The sequence below is a fragment of the Saccostrea cucullata genome, unplaced genomic scaffold (genome assembly GCF_032062105.1).
Source record: "Saccostrea cucullata isolate Sc308-1 unplaced genomic scaffold, CSIRO_AGI_Scuc_v1 ctg1900, whole genome shotgun sequence".
Taxonomy (NCBI): domain Eukaryota; kingdom Metazoa; phylum Mollusca; class Bivalvia; order Ostreida; family Ostreidae; genus Saccostrea; species Saccostrea cuccullata.
Window position 1 is genome coordinate 79828 of NW_026933936.1, and position 27399 is coordinate 107226.

General features: G+C 32.7%; 1 protein-coding gene across 1 annotated transcript in view; it reads right to left on the reverse strand.

The window, feature by feature from the left end:
* The window catches only part of LOC134239668 (techylectin-like protein), a 66628-nt gene extending 39691 nt beyond the window's left edge, over window positions 1-26937 (reverse strand). The window contains exon 1 of the mRNA XM_062721833.1: window positions 26479-26937. Coding sequence (XP_062577817.1) covers window positions 26479-26652 — 174 coding nt within the window. The 5' untranslated portion in view covers window positions 26653-26937. The remainder of the gene's footprint in view (window positions 1-26478) is intronic.
* Between the last annotated feature and the right edge of the window lie 462 nt (window positions 26938-27399).

A 27399-nucleotide genomic window follows, 5' to 3' on the forward strand; every position in this document is an offset into this window, starting at 1 on the left:
TTTAATGGACTTTTGAGCTTGAATAATATTCTTTATCTCCCTAAAATACATTTTCAAGTGGTTCTTCAACTTATACCAATAGCGTCCTTTCTTAAATTTTTACAATCATTGGTCAGTTTTAAATTATTTTAATATTCTCGACCATCAAAATGAATTTAAATTACTATACAAAAGTATATAAGAGAAGTATTGTAAATCAGACGTGGGGAATTAAACTCCAAGATTTTTTTCCTTTAATGAACTTTTAGATAACTTGAAATCACAACATTTTATCAAAGTCAATAAAATCAAAACTTACGGCTTTTTCGCATTTTATACAACAATCCTCGGCGATAAATTAAAGTCGCGACGTTTTTGACATCAAAGGCAGTTATTTTTCAATAAAAACTCGTAAATATACAATGTACTAAGCCTGTCAGTAATTATTTGCACAATTATTATATTAAGATATAATCTCTTTGTTCACAAAAAAATGAAATATAACGTATCGTTCAAGCTCAAAATTCCATAAAATGGTATAAAGAAGGAAAAAAGCAATCACGGACCTCCGAAACATCGGCGGTGGGATCAGGCCTGGGGGCAATAAAACTTAGACAAGCTCACTTTTGATCTCAGTCTCAAATTTACCAAAGGGATATATAGTGGAAAGGTGAGATTAAGATCAAAAGGGAGCTTGTCTAAAGGTAGGATTTCGATAAGGCTGATTTTCAGCCTATGATGAATTTCAAATATTTTCTTTTAGTTTAGTCTAGTAATGTTTCCCCCTTCATATTTTATAATTTATTTGCAAAACCAACCTATATTAGTCATGTGACCAAGGGCTATCTAAAGGGTCCCTCTTAAAGCATCTAAGAGGGTTATCAAGATTTATTTCTTGTAGAGGACTATTCATTTTGAAAAACCAAAGACAGATTAACAATATATCATCAGGGAACATAGAACAGATCTGAAGTAACACAAAAAACTAACTTATTTAAAACTTTCTGGAAAAGAGAATTTTTGTAATTGTAGCCATAAAAATTCAATTGAAATTATGTGAGCTTATTTACTAAACATCTTTGCCATTTATAAACATAATATAATAAGACAAGATAAACAATAAGTTATAAAAAAAAAATTTCAATATATCGATATATCATGTACTGAGACAAATTATTAACTAGAGGTACTGTGAGCAATGAGCTCACTAAATGATACCCCCCCCCCCCGCCTCCCATATGAATATAATGGCAGTGTCCATGTTTTGCTCTTGAAAATCCAAAATGTATGTCAGATCAAAAAGTAAGATAAGAGGTGCACAATGATAATATGTTATAAAGATTCTTTGGAAGTTTCATTAAATTTCCTTCTGTAGTATGAGCGGAGTTGCGGATAAGAGATGGGTACCCCAAAAGCATAACAGACGGACGGACAGACATACCGATTACTATATATCCTCCCACTTTTCAAGCGAGGGTATAAAAACAGCCACTTTGCGCTTACAAGTATCAAGTAGGAAAAAGACCTCTATGCATTATAATTAAGCACATCAATTTTATAGTATTTCGTTTCGATAGACATGTATAGAAGTGTAAAAAATCTCTTAAACTGATTAAAGGATTTTTTGGGGGAAAAAAATTATACCGTAAATGTACTATATTAAACATGCGTAACATTTTATTTACATGTACTTATTTTATTCTATTTATAGATATTAGATGCAAGATTTGTCTATTATTAAAAGTCATTTTTATATACATCTTTTAAGTTCTTATGATGAATCATATGGAGATAAGGAACTGTATACAAAATCTTAAGTCCATAAAACAATACAAAATAGGAAAAGAGCAAACACGAATCTATATATAATCAAAGTTGGGATCAGATGCCATGGATGAGTAAACATCCCCTTCGGACCGGTCATACCAACTATGTGCTCCTTGTCATGATCGGGAAATAACGGAACATTTGTCGTCAATTCAGTGCATAAATAATGAACTAACAATTAGTATGCAAAACATCAGTCAGCATTTGAGTCAATGATAAATTGTATTTGCTGACAAGGTCATTGTATCGACCATAGAACTTAAGGTCATTGTATCGAACATAGAACTTATGAATTGATGACTATAAACAAAACTGCTGATATTCTTGTTTCATCAAATTGTTTGTCAATAATTTATCTCGTTTTAAAGATTGTTCATACGTATAGAGCATGATCTGGCTTATCGAATCAGCTGAGATGTATAAACTCTGTATGCAGGTGATGCTCACTCCTCCATGGCAACTGATCCCACCTCTGATGATGTGGAGGTCCGTGTTTGCTCTGCTCTTATTTTATAGTGTTTATAGGACTTTGATATTGAATACTGTTCGTTTTCTCCATATCCTTCGGGGACAGAAAAAAGAAGCACGTTAAATCTGTGATACTGCAACATACCCAAATCAAGAAATTTTGACCTAGATTAACATTAAACAATCAGTATTGTTTACTATGAAACACTAAGTTTAAGCTTGATATTTATATATTGCAACTGCCCTCTCTGGTGTCAAAGTTGTGGTTTTCCTCACAAACAGACATACAGACACGTTATAATATACTCGATTAATTTCCCTTTTTATCCCCACCGCTTCAAAAGCGGGAGGGTATATAGTAATCTTAATTCCGTCCGTCTGTACGTCTGTCCGTCCGTCCTTCCGTCCGTCCGTCTGTTACGCTTTGGGGTACCCATCTCTTATCCGCAACTCCTCTCATACCACTGAATGAAATTTGATGCAACTTTCACATTATCTTTATTACATATTGCCATTGTGCACCTCCTATTTTACTTTTTGATCTGACACATATTTTGGGTTTCCCGGCCACAGGAAAACATGGACTTTTTCACCAGTTATAACCATATGGGAGGCGGGGGTATTATTTAGTGAGCTCATCGCTCACAGTACCTCTAGTTTGTTTTACATCCTAACGCATAGTACGGTAATACATGTATAAGAGGACAAGAAGCTAATACTCAATAGTAAAACCCTTGCTTTGGTAGAATCTCATGAATCAATCTCATAATATGGCCTATCTGCAATGCTTATTCATGAAATAATCGGGATGGAAATTTGGTACATACAGACACATAGATAAACAGGAAGTTAACACTGTATTCATACAAAAATAAATCCCACCATATGATATGCCTCAACAAATAGTGTACTAAAAGCATCAAGAATCTACTATTTATAGTTGCTGAAAAACTGCGACAAAAATTTGTGTTACGGACAGACACACAGACAGCTAGACAGATAAGCAGATACAAAAAAGTAAAAAAAATATATACACCCTCTCCTTCAGAGCAATGTTAAACTAATCTGTTTGATTAATTGAACAATGTTATGAATGTGTATCAAACACTTTAAATGTTTTAATAAAATTAACCACATCTCAACAGTTTGCAAAATTAGCCAAGTCATTACTATTTAAGTGTGTGTTGCAATGCGAACCACAACCATATTTCAGTATAATATTTCTGTACATATATGCAATCAATGACCAAAGTATGGTTTTGGTTCAGAATGCAACACGTGGTGTACTGGAAGTTTAAACACCATAACCCTCCGACATTTTCCCATATGCCCAATGTTAAAGCGGTTGAGGGTACCATACTTTGGCCGATAATTCCAATTTTATCCTAATTTTTTCCCCCGCAAAAATTACATGGCACAAAATTAGACATGTTGAAAATAATGAAAGTAAGTTTAAAATTGTGTGCAGCCTAATTTTATTTTTCGCAAAAAACATGGACCAAAAAACAGCCTAATCGAAATATATCCTTTTATGGCCCCAGGTCCATGTGCCACGGAGTAGTGAGCATCCCCCGCTGACTTGTCACACACAACATGTGCTCCTTGTCATGATCTGGAAATAACGGAAAAATCCGTCATCAATCAGTGTATAAATAATAGACTTGCAATAAGTTGAAAAGCTTCTGTCAGCATTTGACTCAATGATACCGTAGATAACTAAATATTCGCGACCTCTTATTTTCGCGAGATTGCCATCGACTCTTTATAAGCGAGACAAAATCTTCACGAAGTATGGTTTTTGTTCTATATAATCTTAAGGAATGCTAGTATACGAAGGAACGAATAAACTGCTGGAAAACCTGGTTTCCCAAAAACCACATAGATGTTGTCAATCAGAAACTCAAGCATCTTTTTTGCTCAACTTCAGAGAACTTGTGTGTGCAATCAGAATCTGTTTTAACAAAATAGTTTTGCAAATGACCAATGACCAGGTAATTAATTTACGAGTTCAATTTTTATTGAAGAAGCACTTGTCGATGATATTAAAAAGCCTGGACTTTAATCTATCCTTGGGAATGGCTATGTATTAAGTTGAAAAGTCGTAAGTATCAAGCTGTTGATTTTGTGATTTCAAATTGTCCAACAGTTCTTTGGAATTTTTGAGTATCCACATCTGATTCACACCACTTCTTGAATATGTTGTTGCATGGTACTCTTGAAGGTTTTCCTTCACTACAATTGTTTTTAAAAAATTGCCGTTTTAAAGATTCAGTTAATATTTTGTTTTAGTTTCAAGGCGTGTGTTATTTGACCTTGATGGTTTGACTGCAGTTAATTTCATGTTGTTATGCATAGAAGTTTTACATGGTGATAAGATTTAACCACAACTGCCTAAAAGGGGACAATGCGGGAATCGTAGGTTAATGTTAAAGTAACGGAACAAGTCATTTATTCTTTCTTAAATGATCTGAAAACATTCAAAACACGACAATTTTTAAACAGAATAAGCCCGTTGGTTTCACTGTCATAATATTTGAAACCTTCAAAGACTGCATCCTCCCGTTCATGTATGGCATATGACAGAGGCTCTGCTATATCTGTCACTTGAAAACCTTGTTTGTTGACAAGCTTTATAATACTGATGAAATTAAACGTTAAATTGTCCTTCACGTTCTACATATATAATGTACATTTACATTTAATCATTCGTAAAAATGCGTAGAGATAGTGAACATTTGAGCAAGAGCCACTTTGGGCCTTATTTGGCCCTGAGAATTTCTGAAAAATCAAAACTGATTAGTTTAGGCTGCAAATGCAGTATTTATCACTTGGATTGTTGTTGATCACGTAACTATTAATCGTGACGTAATTCCCCATCTAGTCAATGTATTATGACGTCATAATATGCGTCATTTTCATCATATCCTGTAAATTCCTTTGAAAATGACATTTAATTGAAGCATTTTTTCAATATTTCATATACAGCACAATCCCCGATCCAAAATATGCAAATACATAATGAAAGCTCTGTAAATGAAGATCAAAATACATGTTTTATTTTTTGGATCGTGGGGTGTGCTCATATTTTAATTCTTTGCTGAAGGAAGTCCATTTCGCATGTTTTCTACAAATTTCAAGAACATTGCAATTTCTCAAATCTTTTTTCCAATATCTGGATTCTCAAATTCAAATTTTATTATAGAAAATGAAAGCACCAAGTGTCTACTTTATTTTGATATATGAAATGGGAAAGAGGGGAATAGTTAATTTATTGATATAAGTACAGGGCCATTTTATGCATAAGATGGCTCTTGCTCTTGATAACCTTTTAATGCATGTATTTAATTTTATGTTCCGAGGTACATTCTAGATACATGAAGCTATTAAGTTTTATATTATTTTGTGTTTTTATGAAAATTTTATTTAAGAAACATGCTTACATGAACAAAATGTATTTATAATTGCTCAAATTAAGAAGAACTGATGATTTTACAAAAATCTATTAAAACAGATTGTAGCTGTCCATTGCACTAATCTACATCATTTAGTGAGATAAGTAAAAACTCAAACGATGCTTATACTGTTTGAATTAAAGTCATAATAAAAGTGTTAATTTGATCATATATTTCATAATACATCAGTTTAATTCTAGTTCCTGTGCCTGATCATCATCACAGTCTGTTTTAATGATTCAATTTCTTTCCAGTGATACCATATCGTGTTTTTCCAACCAGACACAGCTGACTGGGCGCACTCCCCGTTAAGGTTCGCGTAGTGACATTCGTTGTACCACCAGGCTCCGTGAAATGCTGTAGCACAGTTACCACCATACCCATCATAGTCCTGGTCTTTAGTAGTAAATCTATATCCATTGTTATAATTCAAACTGTCACCTGTAGTAGAATATTGATAACCTAATATTATCCAGATATTAATTAAAGTAGAACAATCATCAAAACTGCATTTGTTATTTCCCTGTCTATTGAAAAAGTTCTAAATGATTTTAATTTGTAACGTACACATGTGTATTATATAATTTTTATATATGGGCTATAAATGTCTTTAAAGTTATATTTTTATCTATAAAGAACCAAGGGTTCATTGTAAGTTAGGATGTCCTAACTTAAGATGTTCCTAACTTACCGTCGAGATACATCTTATGATATGCTCTAAGTTGATCTTAGGATGTTCCCAACTTTCTTCCAAAGTCATATCTGAGGAATAATCTTAGGACTGATTTTAGGAAAGTTTCATGAACATGCCTGCAGGTTAACATATTCTAAAATTTGTTTTCATCTGTTAACCTTTACTGAGTGCGTTTTGTCCATATTTGTTATTTTAATGAATATTTTCGAAGTCTGCTTCAATTTCCAGTTCTTACGAGAAAAAAATTCAAATAGTTCTCCATTTTCTAAACTTGTGATATGATATTAAGTCTTCTCCAAAGAAAAAAAATGTTTGTATCATCTGTCCTTAAAGAACCAGAAAACATTTGTACCAAACAATAATGCCTTATGTATTCCTGTAGGAGTGAATTAAAGGATCAACCTATTTGATCACACCTTAATGTTCCACCTGTGTCAACATAGCCATCATTTTGTCAACAGGTCAGATTTTAATCCTATGGAACGTTATAAAATTCATATTAGTTAAAGGATATGAACCAAACCTTTGAAAAAAGGTAATTGATAATAGAATATGGGGAATTATCATTTCTTTTCCGAAATGCTGAGTTTTAAATACTTTTTCCTAGGATGTTTTATATCTTTCAATTCTTGATGACATTTTTTTCTGTATGATTCCGCCTTGTTACATCATACAATGAATATTTTATTTAAATAGGGTTAACCTGTGTAGTTACTCATAGATTTTTTTTTATTGTTTTAACCTATGTTAAAGTTTTATTAGTTTATGTCACCGGGTTTCTAAAATAATATGTTTGTCTACGGAATTTTGGGACAAACCTTCTATGCAACTGATGTTGTAGACATTGTGGCTTCTTTAATTTCAAGTTCACTGACATATATCGAGTATACTCCTACATGTACAAGTAGAGAAACACCGACATCTTACGAATGAACGTTACTCTCCCTGACTTCCCGTATCTCGATAGTTTTTTCGGGACCAGTGTTTGTACCCATGTAGAGTTTAAAATCGGAAGAAATAATCATATGTGTAAAATAAAACGGATAGTATTTTTACAACTTTGTATTTGAATATTGCTCATGTCAATTTTCGTGTAATCACTTACAATGTTTAAAAAAGCGACAATTAGAAGAAAATACACCATAAAACTTTAGACGGATTAGGAAACACGTTTTGTCATGCGTCATTGATTTAACGTATACAAACTACTCGTATTATACGCCTTGTTCATATGGGGAAAGGTTACTTTTTACAGCTTAAAAAAAAAAAGAAATCCGTGCAATCAAGTGAATAGGTAGTGCGTTTAATAAAGTGTCTTGTATTGAGAGAGAGAGAAAGAGAGAGATTCTTTTTTAAATTTAATAAAATATCACTTCAAAGAAATAAAGGAGCATTCACGTTAGACAGTTTCTTCTTGGATGATGTATTAAATTATGATTTCAAATAAATTATAGTGGAATGCTTTTATTTTATATATATGTAACATGCTTGAAGCAAGCAATTTAAGTAGGGGAGGGCATAGCCAAAAGTTTAGAGTTACTGCCAGACAATTCCTTGGGAAGCCAAAATGAAAAAAAAATTATTGAGGGGACACAAGTATACAGTAGCTAAGTTTTCTATGATATGACATTGTTTATTTATCGACTACATAAGAGGGGGGGTGCTTATTCCCAACCCCTCAATCCCGTTCCTATATACTGTACGACCGTGTGTTTATATGTGTGGATTATAAAAAAGGCTGAAAAAATGCATTTATGTAGGGTGGTAGCTTTATCAACCGACAAATTACGAACGGGCAGCCCCTGGATTTATGATATGGCTGTAATACCTGTGTATAAAAGAAATATAAATTTTATTTTTCGCAGCATATAGTATTTTGAACAACAATCTCTTCATCAAAGCTTTTGGGTTTTTGCAATTTAATTTTAGACCATAACTCCTTATTCATATGTTATTGTCCCGGTCGCCCATCGTAAAGTACCCCCCCCCCCCCTTTCGACCCCTACTAGATCTGCACATACAATTATTTGTTTTATTTCATACCACAGAATGCCATTATTTAAATTTCCTTCTCATTTCCCTTCTCCTTTCATTTCCTTTCTCCCTTGAGTCCGTCGGATTGGACGAAAATTTTGGTGGCCCGTGTCAAGGATAGCAACCCCCTTTGCACGTAAAAGATCGTTTCTCTGGTTTTCGAAAAAGAGTAGGCACATTTTGGGGCCGCCAGAAAAACCCAAAAATTTCAAAATGATCATACTTACTTAATTTAATCGCCGAAATACGACTGAAATATTGCCGACTCGGCGTTAAACAATCAATCATTTCCCTTCTCGAACCCCTTTGCTCGTTTAAATGTTCATTGAAATTTATTGTAGCGTCACGGTAGTGACTACGACAAGACGTGGCCTTGAGGTATATTGTGGGGATTTTATCAATCGAAATCCCAATAAAATTGAAGAATTCAATAATCCAACCGTGAATACAATGGACTACAATGACTGATCCTCGTTTTTGGTTACGTTCGTTCGTAAGATGTCGGTGTTTCTCTAGTAAGAGCCTCGGTTAACGTCCCTACGCTTCTTATATACCTCGCCAATTCAAAAGTCTCGCCGTGAACCTCTAGCATGCTGGAGTAATATCGAGAATTGGAATTCATGCTCATCCCTATCTTTCTTGGAAAAAAATTGGTATAAAAAAGCATCTGTTAATCACTTGTGACCTTAAATTTAATTAGGTTTGTACGAAAATTAGAGTTAGACCTACCTGCAGTTCCTGAGAACCCTGACACAGTGATTTTGTATTGACTGTCTTCATCCTCGACATAAAATGTGGAGTACTGAGCGTATGCTGTATCACCATTAAATCTTTGTAGCTCAACCCGGAGTTCCTGGTCCTTATTCTTTGTCAGCTCATAGATTGCGTCATTTCCTTTGGTACATGTAATATTTTTTAAAGATATCTTAAATTCCAAACTGTTTAAATTCCGACACTACATTTAGATAGGCACCTTATAATGTAATACTTATCAATAAAGTAGTTTAAAGAGGGATCAACCGATCCTTGTTCATATTCTGACAGTATATTTAGATAGACACCGTATAATGTAATGATACATAAACTAATCTTACCAATCCAGTAGTTTGTAAAGGAGTCCCCAAATCCTTGTTTATACTCTGACCACGTCCTGTAAAAATCTGTCGAACCGTCCTGTCTTTTCTGTATAGCCTTTAATAGATTAAATGATTTTTCATTCATTTTAAATGTTATAAAACTAAAGTAATTTAAGACATGCTGATTTTTTTTGAACACATATAGATTCTATATTTCATAAAGGAAAACATTCTAAGGATATCTGTTCCTTAGCCAGGAAGTATAACTAAAAAAGTCAATATTTAATTTGAAATGCATCAAAATGAAGCCTAAAAAATGATTTTTTTTTTTCATGCAACAATTTTCATTTTATTCATCTTTATAAAATTCAAGGTTTTTGGAAGTTAGAAAAGGTCTTATAAAACTTGACATTTGTACCCTATAAAAGGAAAAAATTAATACAGATTTAGAGCAATAAGATTTTCTTGAATCCAGCCTTAGATACCAATGCTTATTAGCTTGATATGAAATAAAAATTTATTTGTTGTGTCTTACAATGATAGCAAAAGTCTTTTACACTATGTATTTTACAATAAATGAAGGAAATAAAAGACATAGAATACCAAAACAGATTAAAAAGCATGACAATTTCTTTGAATGTCTGGATATCTTTCTTTATTAACCTAAAATATATCTGTTGATCAATTTGCAATTAGAAAATGCATTTTTGATATTCCAATTCGCTCTTTCTGCAAAAATATTGGACATTTGACGATTTTCCCTATATAAAATGATTAACTTTAATCTGTAACATTAAAGAAATACAGAGGATAAATGTACATAACTTTGTGGATTCCAAGATACTTTTTAAAAGTATTTTTGATTACTTAACTGCTAATTTTATTAACCTGAGCATAGAACTAGACTACCTTAAAACAGTAATTTCATTTTCTTAGGACACAAAGTAGATTTTATCCCTCCTCCATCGGTACTCATGTTACAGTAAACGGACCTTACTACTGAGGCTCACACTCACCGTCCATCCTCCTCCATCAGTACTCATGTCACAGTAAACAGACCTTACTACTGAGGCTCACACTCACCGTCCAACCTCCTCCATCAGTACTCATGTCACAGTAAACATACCTTACTACTGGGGCTCACACTCATGTCACAGTAAATAGACCTTACTACTGAGGCTCACACTCACCGTCCACCCTCCTCCATCAGTACTCATGTCACAGTAAACAAACCTTACTACTGAGGCTCACACTTATGTCACAGTAAACAGACCTTACTACTGAGGCTCACACTCATAGTCCACCCTCCTCCATCAGTACTCATGTCACAGTAAACAGACTTGACGTGAGAGGCTATTGATAGTGTATATACTCCGTCTCTGCCCTTTAAAGTCGGATATTTCCGTAAAATGTCCCAGCAACTGTGACAATTAATTGAAAGCACTGCAAAACATACATGTATTGTGTTTGGATGTTAAGGATAAATGACACAAACAAACCTTTTTAAAACAATCAGTAATATTTCTCATAGATTTACATTGTAACTTGAATCATGTTTACCAAGTATATTGAGAGAAAATAATACGTTTTTGTCAGGGTTAATGTTAAAAAGGTTTGGGTGTTAAAAGTGATTAATTTAATTTTCTAATAACTTAAAAACCACTAATAATCAATCACTCGATCATTGATATGTTGATTGTATGTTGTTTAATGCCTCCTGTTGTATGACAAAAACCCGCAATGAATCCAAAATATTTGGTAAGGAATTATATTATGTTGTGATTGCCACTGGATTATGAGAAATATATTCGTTTTCTAAGTATTTTAACGGGTCAGTTTTTGTGGTTTATGGAAGGGGGGTTGATTTAAATTCGAGGTTGTTAGATATAATAGTAGGTGATTCAGAACTTTCAGTACATTTTTAGGAGAACATGAATCCGTGTGTAACTTTATGCATAAAAAACAACTGAAAGTAAATATTAAATTGAAAATTTGTGATTTCACAGTATTTGATCTTCTAATTTATTTTTAAATATTCAACCGAAATCTGAACTTAAAAAAGAATTGGAATGCTTGAAGAAGGTTAAAATATCTGAATTTTATGTGAACCTATATGGATGTTATGAAAAGATTTGGCATATATAAAATGAGCAATTTTTTATAGTTTGGTTTCAGTTATCAAAATATACATTACATATTATGAAAATTAACAGAATCCACAGTTATATATACCTTTAGACAGAATCCTGTTGGGTTCATTCAAATCCTCCTGAACATTGTTGAGCGTTTCATTTACAGACACTGCAAAACTCGAGAACTTGTCATCCATCTTTTTAATCTGTCTGAAGAGTAATTCTACGCCGTTGATCTGTAGTGTCGCGTTCACTTCATTCATTTGATCTTGAAGAACCTCAATTCCTTGCGAAAATCTTTCATCATTGTTTTCCAGAACCAAACTTTTATTTCGAATGCCATCATCAAGTTCTTTTATTTTTTAGAAGTTCTTGTTTACTTCTCTTATATGGGATTTATTCAGTGTCTATTCTCTCCAGTGTGCTCATGTCCGATGACTTCAACGTCTCTATATCTTTTCGAACACCTCTTTCCATTTGCTTTATAGTCTTATTTAACAAATCAAGCTGTTTTTCAAAAGCTGAATTTTTCAAGGCTAGTTTAAGATTTTCATCGTGGAGAGCTGAAGTCTTACTTTTCATTTTCTGATCGAGATTTTGAATTTCGTCTTTTGTCAAATTCCTATTGTCATTCACTGTCCCGTACACCATCTTTAATTCCTCTTTAAGTTTGGTGTTTTCTTCCTTCATATTTTGACTTTTTATCTCCAAATCCTTTAGGTCCTTTGTCACCTCACTAAGCTTTGCCTTGATAACCTGTCTATCGTTTTTGCTGTCTATGGTATCCATCACTAAATTTTGTACTTTTTGCACCATAGAGAAGCGGACCAGACTTTCCTGATTCAGAATGTCTCGTAGGACGCTGGACGCTCTACCTAAAACGGTACTGGGTAACAAACTATTTTCGATAGAGGCTTTTTCAGGTAATGTTAATTGCCCAAAGGTCCCGGTCATATACATAGAGAGTATTAAACATAGTATTCGTTGACACTCCATCTTTGCCATAACTTCTTATGCATAAGAGGGCATTTTCTTGGTTTTATGTTGTGCAGAACTGAGCGTAAGTTATGTATGCGATGATTGAAGCATTGAGATAAGTGTGTTTTTAGCAAAAAGATGAAAGGTTCAATATCTGTTAATTATGTACAGATTGAATTAACACATATCAAAGACGGGGTAAATTTGTGAGGCATTTGTCGGAAATTAAGTTAATTTAAAAGGGGTTTGTGTTATGTTCTCAGTTTCTACTTTTTATGAAAACATTTTATCCTGGATCAGATCGCTAATATATTCGTAATAACCGAGACACGTTAGTTCAAATAATAATGTAGTTCCTAATTGAAATCATGTTTCTAGACTTTTAAAGAGACCTGGGTCTGTGTCATGAGTTTTTATTTATAAATTGAAAGCAGATTTCTTATAATGAGTAAGCATTAACTTGATCAACTTTTGGCAATTACGAAACGAAGCAGCTGTATATCCTCAAAATCTTTAAATGGCTCTCTCTCTCTCTTTCTCTCCCTCTCTCTCTCTCTCTCTCATCTACTTTCACAAATATCTCTTTTTCTTTTAATTGAATTGGTTTCCTTTTTATCCTTTTAGAAGTGTCCACATTGCCTTGTAATGTCGCTACATCTTTTAGAACATCAATTTATGCATTTATTACACTGTTATTTTGTTTGATAACCAAATTTTATTTTACAATCTTCAAAATTTTTCATTTTCATGAGGTTGCCTTTGACGGTGCCTATTTGATATACAATCATTTTTTTATTGTCATTTACTTTTAAATTTCTCCAAATTCATTTTTTTTTATTATCATTAACTGACCAAGTTTGACATATCATTATTTGGCTTTTCATCGCTATATGCTGTAATCTTTTTTAACTTTGCTACGTTTCTTCTATCGTTTTTGCTGTCGGTAACATCCATCACTAAACTTCATAATTTTTGTACCATAAAAGCCTACCAAACTCTCCTGAGTCAGAATGTCCTGCAATACATAATATAGAACTGGGCTTTGATCGTCTAAGAAATACAAGTGCATGTGTGGTTTTTTTTCTAGATCTGCTGAAGTGATGACTTGATATTTGATAGTCTGGTGAAAATGGACTAGTTTTATAGACTTCTTTTATTTTCTATTTTTACAGTGTTTCTTCAAGCATGACAACTTTATTTTTTTTGACAATTCTAAAACAAAAATCTTAGAAATGTGTCTAGAAAGTGAGCCTATATATTGATCAGGTGGGCGGAAAATCCCATCTAGTAAAATTCAGTATAGAAATTAACAAAACTAATAGCCTAAAAATTAGAATGAAAGACATCGACCAAAATGAATGCAATGATAGGTAATATTTGTGAAAAGCATCAATATAGCGACCATAGAATGTACGTATGTAATGCTGACTTCAAATAAGGTTGGTGAAATCCCTGTAACAATTACTTATCTGTCAGTAGCCTGCCTCGGCTTGAAAATTGATCGCTTTCGAAAATAACCTTAAGAATAAGATTATTTTTATTCTTAAAAATTCTTATTCGATACAATGTGATTCCTATTCGATTACTTGTTATTTCTATTCGATTATTTGTAATTGGTATTCGATAAATTGTTATTCCAATTACAAGAAATGTGACAATATGATATATAAATCATAAAATTCACATATCTTTTTTTTTCTTGGAAAACACGCTTTTCCTATTCGATGTCATTAATATTTGAAAACACGCGATTCCTATTCGCTAATTTTGTCATTCCTATTCGATAATTTTATCTTTTTTATTCGATAATTATTTGGTTTATATGCAATAAAGTTGCCATTAGAAAACATACTAGCATCCATTTCTATTCGAAAAATACGAATCCTATTCGATAAACATCTTATCTTATTAAATAATTTTATCTCGAGATCTCCTATGCAATGTTTTTTTTTAATTCTTTTTCAATAATTGCATTCTGGGAAATAGAACTGGTTGTAAACTCATTAAATAGGGATGTTAAGTATAACATTATTATCGAATATAAATAATTTTATCATCGAATAGAAATGACAAAATAATCGAATAGTAATCACAAATTTTCGAATAGAATTACAACTTAAAGGAAGAATAAGGAGATAACGAACAGTATTCAATATCAAAGTCAATAAACAATACAAATTTGGAGCAGAGCAAACACGGACCTCCGAAACATCAGAGGTGGGATTAGGTGCCATGGAGGAGTGAGCATCCCATGCTGACCGGTCACACCCGCCGTGTGCTCCTTGTCATGGTCAGGTAAAAACGGGAAAATCCGTTGCCACTTCGATGTATAAATAATGAACTAACAATAAGTATGAAAAACGTCAGTCAACATTTGTCTCAATGATAAATTGTATTTGTTGACAGTCATTGTATCGACCATACGACTTACGGAATTATGACTTTAAACGAGACTGCTGATATTCTTTTTAAAGGTGATGAATTCTCGATCAGAAATAACATTTTTTGCAAAAGACTTACAACTAATCGAATAGAAATCCTATTATACCGAACAGGATTGACATGATTTAGAAAAAGAAACCAAAATTTTTGAAAACATAAAAGTATAATAATGGAACGCTTTATACGTTGTAATAATGGAACGCTTTATACGTTGTACCATAAACAGGTAATATCGGAATATTACTTTACAAATAAGGCAAGTTCACTTTGGAAAAGATGAAGAAGAAATCATTCCTTTTCTTATACAGTATAGTTTCAGTTGGCCTTCATCTTCCATAGTCAATAAAACTTCCAAACATGAAACATTCGTGGCACATTCAGTGGTGACTTTCATTTAAAATTCACTCGGATACACAATGTATATCGCGTCGACATAAGAACTAAAGTAACTATTGTTACTTGATTATACGCCATCGGTGTATCTAAATGTTGAGTTGAACCCCATAGCAGGTGTTGTCTTCTTGTCGTGTAAAGTTTTTAAAAATATATTTTGATTTTGCTCCCCGTTCCCGACGTCTATGTATGAGTACGTGTTGGTATTTACTACCAAAAAGTGATATCACCTATTTGAATTAGGTTATATCACTTATTCCAATAGATGATATCTATGGGGCGCCGTGTTAGTATTTACTGCCAAAATGTGATATCACCAATTCGAATAGATGATATCACCTATTCAATTGGTGATATCACCTATTCAGAGTTTGAATAGGTGATATCACCATTTCGAATATGTGATATCACCTTTTCGAATAAGCTATATCACATATTCAAATAGGTAATATCAGTTGTTGCCAGTAAATACCAAAAATGGCGCCTCATAGATATCACATATTCGAATTGGTGATATCACCTATTGAATATGAGATATCACCTATTCGAATTGGTGATATCAGCTATTTGAAATGAATAAGTGATATCACCTATTCGTGCTGAATAAGTGCTATCACATATTTGAATAAGTGATATCACCTATTCGAATAGGTGATATTACCTATTTGAGTTTCTTACAACAATAATAAATGTTCCCTATAATATGAGGATTACCACTGGAATCAAGAAAATTCGGACTACACAGTTTTCATGCGTTTTTCACGATTTTTTTGTTGTTGTTTACATGATATTAAAGTGAAATAAATTAATTTGTAAGCAAACTACTATTGCTTAAAATCAATTGTTAAACTGTAGTCCATTGTCTCTTAGAATTATGAGTTATAAAACAAAAGTGAAAGTGAATAAGAATTAGGGAAATATAGTTCTGGGAACCGTTGTTATTTCATGAAAAATTTGAAAAGGTGATATCGCCTATTCGAATAAATGATATCAGCTATTCAAAATGATATGGTGATATCACCTATTCGAATAGGTGATATCACTTATTTAGTTTGAATAGGCGATATTACTTATTAGAATAAGTGATATCACCTTTTCGAAGGAAAAAGGTGATATCACCCAATCGAACAGGTGATATCACCAATTTGAAAAAATGATATCACCAATTCAAATCAAATAGATGATGTCACCTATTCAAACACCTATTCGAATAGATGATATCACCAATTCGAATTGTTGATATCACATTTTCGATTACGTGATATCACCTATTCGAATACGTGATATCACCTATTCAAAATCTGAATAGGTGATATCACCAATTGAATAGGTGATATCACCTATACGACTAGTGATATTACTTTTGACAGTAATTACCACAACCGGGCCTCATACTAATGGGTTAAATCACAGTTGTGAAAACCTTATCATAAATATGTTTTTTATGCTGTTGAATTTTGAACCGGTTTCATGATCAAAATTCCACGACCCAGCTCAGTTTTCAACGGATTAGGGTCTAAATTCAACAGTTTTGGTCTCAGTATTCAACGTTGAAAAATGACCCCCGGGTCAATTTTCAACCCGGGTCAAAATTTATCGTTACACCGGCAATGGTGACGTTTCCATGTCAGTGAAATATTCCGGAGAGGGACGTTAAACAGTATACAATCAATCAATCAATCGATCAATCAATTACAGTAATCATCATTAAAATATTTTAGAAGGTATATTTTCACTCTAGATTTATTGATTACTTACCCATTGACTAAATTCGTCAGACTATATAGATACCTCTGAATGTAGTATCAACAACATTCTGCTCTTACTGCGTATTTGAAGTTTATTTAGAAATTCTTAAAATACATCATATGTTATCAGTCTTAATAACACATGAATATCGTGGTTTGTATTGATCAAAATGATGACATTGCGGAGAAATTGTAATTATAAAAATTTGTCACTGACAGCGTGAAGAAAAAAACCATTTCATCTATATACATATTCCCTGTGAGATTTTTATTTGGATTTACTCTAAATGAAATGCCTTACTACTTTTCATGGCGGTTGTTCTTATCTCTTTTAGAGTCCAGTGTTTACTCTGCCCCCAATTTGTATTGTTTCAATGTATTTTAGGGCTTGATTACTTTGCACTATCTTCTTATATTTCCTTGCATTGAAAAACATTTCAAGTGGCTTCTTTTCTTCGCTATTTTTTTTAAAAACTTTGTTGCCATTATTATATTTTTTTTACTAATTTGGACTATAGTTTATAATGAGGTGACTATTTTCTACATAATGTTGCTAATACATCAAGTAAAGATCGTTGTCATGAACACTGATCATGTACGAGGGGTGACCAAACAGTTCGCGAACTATCTCTATATAAAAATAATTTACAAACCACAATTCGGATCAGAAATTTGGTACTGGTACACATACATGAAGAGTCATACACATGTTCTATAAATAACATATGTAATAAAATGTTTTACTCCATGTTTGTGACATTACAACGTGAAAATGACGTCAATGGGTGAATCACTTGTGACCAAAATCGGTCGACTCTGTAGTATTCGAGCAACGAACAATTACAAAGTTAAACGAATATCTTCAAAAGTGTGTCTGCTCTAGAGTCGCCAACTAAGGAGTTGATCCTTTCGTCGCCGGTTCGAATCCAATTGTTTGACGTGGAGACCGGTCCTTTGGATTAGATCGTATAAACTGAGGTGCCGCGTTGCAGTAGTAGTTGCTAGTATGAAAAAGATCCATCACTGTTCAATGGCCCTGAGTGCTAAGTATAGGACAAATTTTTTAGCACTCCACCGGCAAGTGGTGGCATCTCCACACAAGTGAAACATTCTTCAAAGGGACGTTACACAACAGACAATTAATTTGTATTTTCTTTCAAGTTATTGCCCACTGTTCGTTACCTTTTCACATACATTACTGATGCTTGCGTATTTTTTCATATTCAAAACCTGTGACATTACAACAACAACTTTGATCCTATTTCAAAATTATGCATTTTATAAATCGAAATGCTATTAATCATTTTATCAATCAAAGGAAAGTTTTAACATCAAGTAACAGCATAACATATAAACTGAAAATAAACACACCCGCGGTTCCGGTGAGTACGTATTTACTGTCTTCATACCCGATATAAAATGTGTAGTATTGAGCGTAGTCTTCAGCGCCATCAACATCTTGTAGCTCAACCCGGAGTTCCTGGTCCTTGTTCTTTGTCAGCTCATATATTGCGTCATTTCCTTTTCAACCATATACAGAAAGCAAAAATCATTTTTATTTAACACCAGATATAATACGTTTTGATATCTAGAAAGCTTAGACTGCCTTCTATTTTGGTTTCGGCAAAATATGCATCTCATAAAAACTACAAACAGTACAATATCCTAAAATGACTGAAAAAAAAACAACTATAAACTGGTTTGCATGTCTGATCCTCGATATACATTTCTTACGAATGAGACAGGAAATACAAGTCTTAAGAGTCATTCTCTGTAAGCATCAAAATGGGCTGGAAATTGAAAATCAAGGATTGTGCTGAAACTTGGTGAAATAATTACATTATAAGCCCTATTTACAAAAATATTATTAAAAGTGATCAATTGGTCTTGTTTCCATGGCAACCAGGTTACCTGTTTTTGCACATAGGTGGTAAATACCTAAAATGATATTTCTTCCCATTAATGTACATTTAATTAAATAAAGGTGATTATTGTTATTTTTCCTTTGAAATAATTTGTTATTTGTATTTTCTATACAAAAAACTTGAAAAAAAATCTTTGACCTGTCGTTAAATGCCAAATAACATAAAAAACTGCCTTGAAAAAGGGGGGTTGAACATAACAGTGTACACAAAAAACGCAGGCACTGGTGGAATATTCTGATGCTCTGAATTTTACCTTATACATTGATGAAAAAAATATAGTACTGGAGAGGTAATATTTATTTTAAGAAAATAAATTGATTGTAAAGTTTGTAAAAATCTCTAAATTTACACACATTTTTGTCAAGAGTTATTTCCCTTTTCGGAAATCTTTTGCTTTAATCGATGAAAATGAAAGTAAAAGTACACAGCAGAAAGCAACTTTGAGGAGTAAATACTGTGTGTTTTGGATATTTTCAGGGGTTTTAATCCAACTTGTGAAGTATTTAACATTACCCATAGTTAAATGATTGTTCAGGTTGTGTATAGATGTGATAAACTTAAAAATGGATTGCATCCTTTGAAATTCCTGCCTATCATGTAAGTGACAACAAGTGCTGCATCATTGAAAAAAGTGTTTAAAAACAAAGTAGGTATCGTCAGTTACATGGACTTCAGCACTAAGGGTAGGATATTAAGGTTTTTATGAAGAAATATACATGACAATAAGAAGCACTTGGTCAGTATCAATGAAATATTTACCACGTACATTGAAAGTTGCACATGCATATTTTGTATGAGTTTATTAATAATAGGGGATGACTATTTATTATAAAAATAACTTTAAAGTACCCAAAGCATAAATAATGACATGATTCTAATTATATCATTTATTTATAATATAGGCATATTATCATTCTTATTAAAATCAGATGTTGATGAAAATTATATAAACCAACTGTCAGGCCATCCTTAAAAAAATGTTTTTTTGGAATATTACCGCATGATGGGTTTCAGACACAGGAGGGAGGGAAATCATTTTATTTTTAATGAAAGGTAAACTTTAAATTTTTGATAATAATCTCAGTAAAAAGTCAATACATTTTCTGATTTAAAAAAAAAAAATCTACAATCAACTGAAAAACCTAATTTTTTGGTTAAAAAGTTGCGATGCAAGTTATTTCATCAATTTTTTAAAGAATTAATGTCATTTACTTATCTTTTTTTTTTTTTTTTAAATTAACGGTAATTATTTTTTTTATTTTAAATGTTGAGCTTATGAAATCACATCGCTAAACTGGACACGGGACAAATCTGCAATTTTCTTTTAGATTTCAATTTGTGCAGGGCTGAAATTTGTTGATGCAATTATTTTTTTTGAATGGAGATCGATGATCGTTGGTGAATGTGCCCTTTCATTCGAACTTGAAATTATTGCAAAAATTAAATTAATATCAGATTATTTTATTGCATCAGAGGAAAAATAAATCAGATTTTTAGTCATAGCAAACACTGTCACAGTTGAATTTAAGCCGAATTTATAATACAGTGTGTACACTTTACTGAAACAATAATATAATGAAGCAATACATTAAGGTTTATAGGGAAATATAGCAATTTTCAGCGGAGAGGAGTTCCATTCACGTACATGCAGAAATTGGGGATTTGTAAAAATGGTCATTGTTGAAATCATAGATTTATGTGCCCAAATTATAGCTGAGAAAGAAAAATATTATATTTGATTTTGTCATATTTTATGAAGACATCTCAGTATTCCATTTATCACAGACTTTATGTTCTGGAAAATATTTTTAGAAGCTTTCCAAATACTGAGTAGTTTTAGATTAAAAAAAGTTATTTAACTTGAAAAAAATATTAATACAAACAAATACAAATAAATGAAGGCCCCCTTTTTTTTAACATATTGGAGGAGGATCTAATAACATTTTATTGCCCCTTCCCCACCCCCCTCACTTAACCCCCCACCCCACCCCCCGAAAAATATTTCAGATAAAAAATTATATTTTTCTTACTTTGAGTCAAAATGAGGTTCTCTGTCGATTGAATTTCAAAAGCTTATAGGGAGTTCACTCCCAGGGGCATAGCCCCTACGGACAGTGTTTTGGACCTAATAAGAGCGGTGGCGGTTTGTAATTATATGCTTTCCATCTGCATAATTGCACTTTCCCTATACTTATTTAAACCCGTGCCTTTATGAGGAAGAACAAAATCACAAAATCTATAAAATACATTCTGAATTTTGAGGTCATTCTTAATGTGTATGAAAGACACATATCTGCTGGGAAAACTTCAACGATTTTTTTAGTCCCCTACCGGTGAAACCGGAGGGGATTATAGATTTCCTCTGCGTCTGCCCGTCTGTCTAGCTGTCCATCCATCTGTCTGTCCCCATCTGCCTGCCAGTCTGTCCCACTTGGGTTTTCGCACCTTTTTTCTAAACGCTTGCAGATATTGAGCTGAATTTTGGTATGTGGGTGTATCTTGATGAGTTACATATCAACTTTGAATTTCGCATCGCTTCATTGGTTTTTGACAGAATAATGGCATTTTGAATTTTTCACATTCGTTTAATTGAGGCAGGCACGTAGCAACTTTTTCCCCAACATTACATATACTATAGAAATGTCCATTGAAAAGATGGTTCACCCCACTTTTTACACAGTATATTTATAGCAAGGATGAGATCGGGTTCATGCTGCGCTAACTTCCGATGGTCGACACAAATATGAAGGGAGAAAAAGACGTTGGAAAAATGAGTTGAATTTTCGTCTTAATGTGGATTATTTTATCCACAACCTCAAAATCAAGCAGTTCTACCTTGGACATAACTTTTGCGTATTATTGGACATCCTGAAGAAAAACTCAGTTTCAAAAAGAGGAACCCGGTAGGGGGCATGTATTGCTTATGCAATACTTTCAGAATGCTTGTTTATGTATGGTACGGACAAACAGTGTCTGACACGCGGATAAACAGGAAGTTGACATCAGATTTAACCTCGAGCCATGCATATGGCATGCCTTAGCAAACACTGTGCTAAAATTTCAAGCATCTTTAATGAATAGCCGAGTTGCTGAGAATACTGCAGCCAAACATTTGCTACATACATACAGGCAGACAGACAGACAAACAGACTGACACACTAAGGTAAATCAGTATACCGCCCTCTCCTTCGTAGGGGTGGTATAATAATTCCTTACGAAAGGAACAGCAAAATATCATTTGAACAACATCAAAAACAAGTTGAATCGAGGAGTGGGGCACTCTTGACTATGTGCTTGTCCTGCTTAAACTAAGAATTGCTTGTACAGGTTAAAACATGTGTATATATGTTTTAATTAATAAAGCAAGTTGCTTCCAAAAGATCGGTCATGATTTTAAGTAGGTATTTATTGTTTCCATGGAAACAAATCCTGCTGCAGTAATTCAGATATATGTGATCAGTTTGAGTTCATCTGTATTTTGTCCCGGTAAATAAATTAGAAGCATAATCAAACACTGGTGGCAGTTCTATGAGTTTTGTATGCTGGTACATCAATAATTATTTGGATTATTCCTGAATTAATTGGTTACTATAGCAATTGTTTTTTTAAAATTAAGAATTTCTATATTCATGTTAGGGAAATGACAAGGTTTACAATTTTGGTTTGTGGAATTTATTTCATTGAGGAAGAAATTTAATCGGTCAATAAACCAGTAGATTTTGTATATTAAACATATCAATGATAAGGATTTTCCTGAAATATTGGCTGCCATAGCAACCATTTTTTAAAAATAAATTATGAATAACTATTTTGATATTTAGTGAAATACAATTAAATTCAATTTGTCTTATTGAAATAGAGAAAAAGTAACGAATGAAGCTTTTATAATATCCGTTGTATACTTGTCAGTATCACAATATTTGTGATAGCAACCATTATAAGGAAGTGTTCAAAAACTATTTGGTTACCATGGCAACGTGATTTGGGGCGCCTAAATTTTTATTTTTTACTTTTTTAAAAAATGTACATAAGTGATATAACAAATATAATAAGTGTTATCTATTTATTGAAGAAATTAAATAATGCACTGAGGCCACCGATTCTGCATAATGAAAACGTCAAAAGCTACAGTGATTTTTCCTGAATTTTTGGTTGCTATAGTAAAACAGTATTTTTGTTTAATTCATGAACTTACATTTCTATCATTTTATTTTAAAATTATGAGGTTTAGTAGTGTGATTTGTTTTACCTTTGATTTTCTTAAAGCTATAATGTACAAAAAGAAGCCAAATGTTGAATCTACAAATTAATCCAAAATCTCCATAGCAACTGTTTTCATTTTCGTTTTATTTTATTTAAAGAAATATTACCACTCTAGAAATTTTATATTTTGTTGAGTAAGGAATGACCTTTTTAGTGATGGTAGTTGTTTGTTCTGGATTGCCCGCGTTTTTTTTGCTACTACGCTTAGAAAATGCCAAAAATTGGCATTTTTTCAAATTTGTTAAAATTTGAAAAATTCACACTTTTTACTAAAAGACAACTCTTTTATGACCAACTACTGAAAAATTTCATCAGTTGTGGTAGTTACTCCAACAAATATTCTATCATAGTAGGCAACAATTAAATCTGTAAATAAAATGCAGAAAACAGAAATTTATGATGAAGATTGTATACTTTCAGTAGGTTGCTCTGTATTTTTGGCCTCAAAATGGTGGTTTTGGTTACCATGGCAACCGGGACTCAAAATAAAAAATTATCCCCAAAAATGTTCTATACATTGTGTTTCTACATTGCATGCAAAAAATCAGAAAAATCTGTGATGTACCATGTCCAACTTTTTTCTAAATTCTTTGATTCTTACAGAGAATGACTCTTAAAAAACTTATTTTCCAACTACTTGTTTTTATCGCAAATCAGTAACATGGGATACGGGTTAAATTGGGAGTAAATATTTACACCATATAAATTTTATAATTTCTTTTACCAGTTAAGATTATTCTTTGATTTTTTTCTTCTTTAGATTTGTAAAGCGTTTGTTATTTTGATAGGAATCTTGCCATCGTGTTTTTGATTCAAGTTCGGTTTATTCATGTCCTTAGGGAACTATTGTAGCTTCACTATTTGGGCTCAAAAGATAAATGAGAAAAAAAACGAATATATTTTAAAAAGCTTCCTTAAGACAAACCCAATATGACTCAGGTGAGACTGTAGCCGAAAGATATGTCGATTCATTTTAGCAAAGATTTCTGTTAATATAAATTCAGGTATTTAAACCATAGGAATTTCTTGATCATTACTGTCTCTAATGGACATTTTTTGACATTTGTAATTCAGAAAAAAGTATTCTATATATATGTTTTGAAAACAAGGCAAGCTACTAATTAAAAAGTTGGTCTAATATGGATCCTAGAATTTTAACGCATGTTTTTCGCAAATTCTACGTATCACATGTAAGGATTTTACTTTTATGATAAAAATTGCAACATGAAACATACGGAGATGACGAACAGCATCCAAGATCAAAAGTCAAAAAACACAATAATAAATAGGAGCAGAGCAAACACGGACCCCCTAAATATCATAGGTGGGATCAGGTGCCATGGAGGAGTGAGCATCCACTGCTGACCGGTCAAAACCACCGTGTGCTCCTTGTTTTCCGTCTTTATTATTACTTAATTTTACGGCGGGTAGATCCGGTCTAACAGGGATGTTTACGCCTCCTAGCCAGTTGATTCCATTTACACTCTGGTGTTTCCAAGCATTTGGGATTTTTTTGCATGTTCACGAGTCCTTCGATTATATCGATCACTGTTCGTTATCCTTACTTTTCACACTGACTAGTACTTAAAGAGATAACATTTTGTAGGGAAAGGAAGTTCCTTGAAACTGCATTATTTTCTTCACTTTATAACAAGTTGTTCTTACCGTCCACCCTCCTCCATCTGTACTCATGTCACAGTAAACAAGCTTTTCTTCGAAGGCAACGAAACTGTGTATAATCCATCTCTTCCAAACATGCTCGGGACTTTTCGTAAAATTTCCCAGCAATTCTTTTGAAGCACTACTGTCTGACAAAATATATGTAGATGAACGACTTTGAACAATGAAGGATTTGGAGGTAAATTTTTCTCTTTTATTGTAAGTTTTAAAATTAAGGTTGCAGCTGTTACAGAAAAATGCATAACCTGTGTAAATGGATTATGTAATTTTTTATCGCAATACACCATGCAACGTTAATTTCCATATAAACAAACAAAGACTATTTTGTTTTATGTATATCCGTACAAATAATCAAAATAGGATTAAGTAGATTAAGTATTGTGATATTTGAGTGCATACAATTGTACGATTCATTGATGGAAGAGCACTTGCTCATCCAATCTGTACAGGCATATTGCCTGTACGGATTGGACGAGCAAGGGCTCTTCCATTAATGAATGCTAAATTGTTTTATTTACATGTAGTATTATTTACTGACTGATGAACGACAATAGTTTTCTAAAGATCTTGAGGAGAAAATATTCATTGGATGTAAATAGGTTTTATTAAACAAAGCTCATTAGGTTAAAAAGATTTTGAAAAGGTATTGTATTTAGCAATATATCCTTTTCATAAGGTCAATCCATAGATATATTGACTTCACAAAAATAATATAGCAAATGTGTCCCATGTTGTTTTTGGACAATCCTCACAGAAAAGCAAACTCATCATTGTTGGAGAAGGTGTCATCCAAACATATTGTAGAAAATCAAAATTGGCGGCAAAAATTAAATGAAATTTCAAAGATTGGATAGCACAAGCTATGCCCCGAGTAAATAGCCTTGCTAAAGTGACAATTTTCAAACTATTGAAAACGATTATGTTTACTCTTTTACTTCTAATATGAATAAGAATTGTTACAATTACTTGAATTGCATAATAGATTAATCTGCATAGATTGATACGATCAATCCAAACATCTATATAATGAGAATAACAAAACATAATATATCTGTAAGTTTATTGAAAATTTCGGATATTTTTTTTTCTATAATGGCCTTAGTGCTACTAGTTGTTATATTAATTTAGATTAATCGTGCTTTAAAATATTATGCTTGTTTGTTTTGATATACAACATTTTTATCTACATGTACACTCGTTAACATGTATATCCACTGTCCCTTGATAGTACGATAAATATATTCGAGAAAAAATCTGTCTGCATTTTACCTTTGAATATAATTCCAAGCTGAAATATAAAGAAACACTTTAACTTTTGACGATACCAATTTCAATTCATTCACATCCTCAGAATCCTCTCGTGTTTCATTGAAAGGAACCAGAATACTTTTAATATGTCCTCTGTTATTTTCACCCTCCCGACAAAGTCCACACTGCAATGTATTGTCACATTCATTTCATTCATTTTTTCTTTGAGAACATTAATTTCATTTGTTAATGCACGGTCATTGTTTTTTAGGGCCACACTTTCATTTCTTTCATCATCTTCAAGTTCTTTCATTTTTCTGAGATTGCTTTCAAAAGTGCTAGTTTGAGATTCATTCAAGGTTTTGATTTTTTCCAAAGTAATATTTTAATTGTCATTAACTGACCAGTAAATCACTTTTTATTTCTCTTGAAGTTTGACATTTTCCTCCTTCATTACTTGGTATTCTAACTCCAAATTCTCTAAGTCTTTTGTCATTTCGCTAAGTTTCGACTTTATGACTTGACTATCAGTTTTCCTGCCCGTAGCATCCATCATTAAACTCTGTATTTTTTGCACCATAGAAAAGCGCACCAAGCTCTCCTGATTAAGGATTTCCCGTAACACATTTGACCCTTTATCTATTACAGTTTTAGGCAACAAACCATATTTATCAGAACTTTCGCCTTCAATTAAAGGCATCAGGGCAAATATTCTGTTTAAGTGCAAAAAGAGTGTAAAGCAAGGTACTTGTAGAATCCCCATCCTCGCAGTGTCTATTGATGAATAAAAAACTGTTTTAGTACATTGTAGAACTAGGCGTTGACGATCTAAGTAAGGACCACAAATACTTAGAATATTTTGTTTTTTCCGCCGAAAAGATGGTCGATGCTTGATAAACTTTTATCCTAATAATGGATTTTGTTTCAACGGAAGACTCTACTTGCTTTTACGGAAAAGTAATATAGCTACTGGCCTTATGAGTCTCAAATGCACTTCATCTTCAATCAGGAACTCATGATTCTTAATTTTCAATAATATTGATCACAAAAAATAAAAATT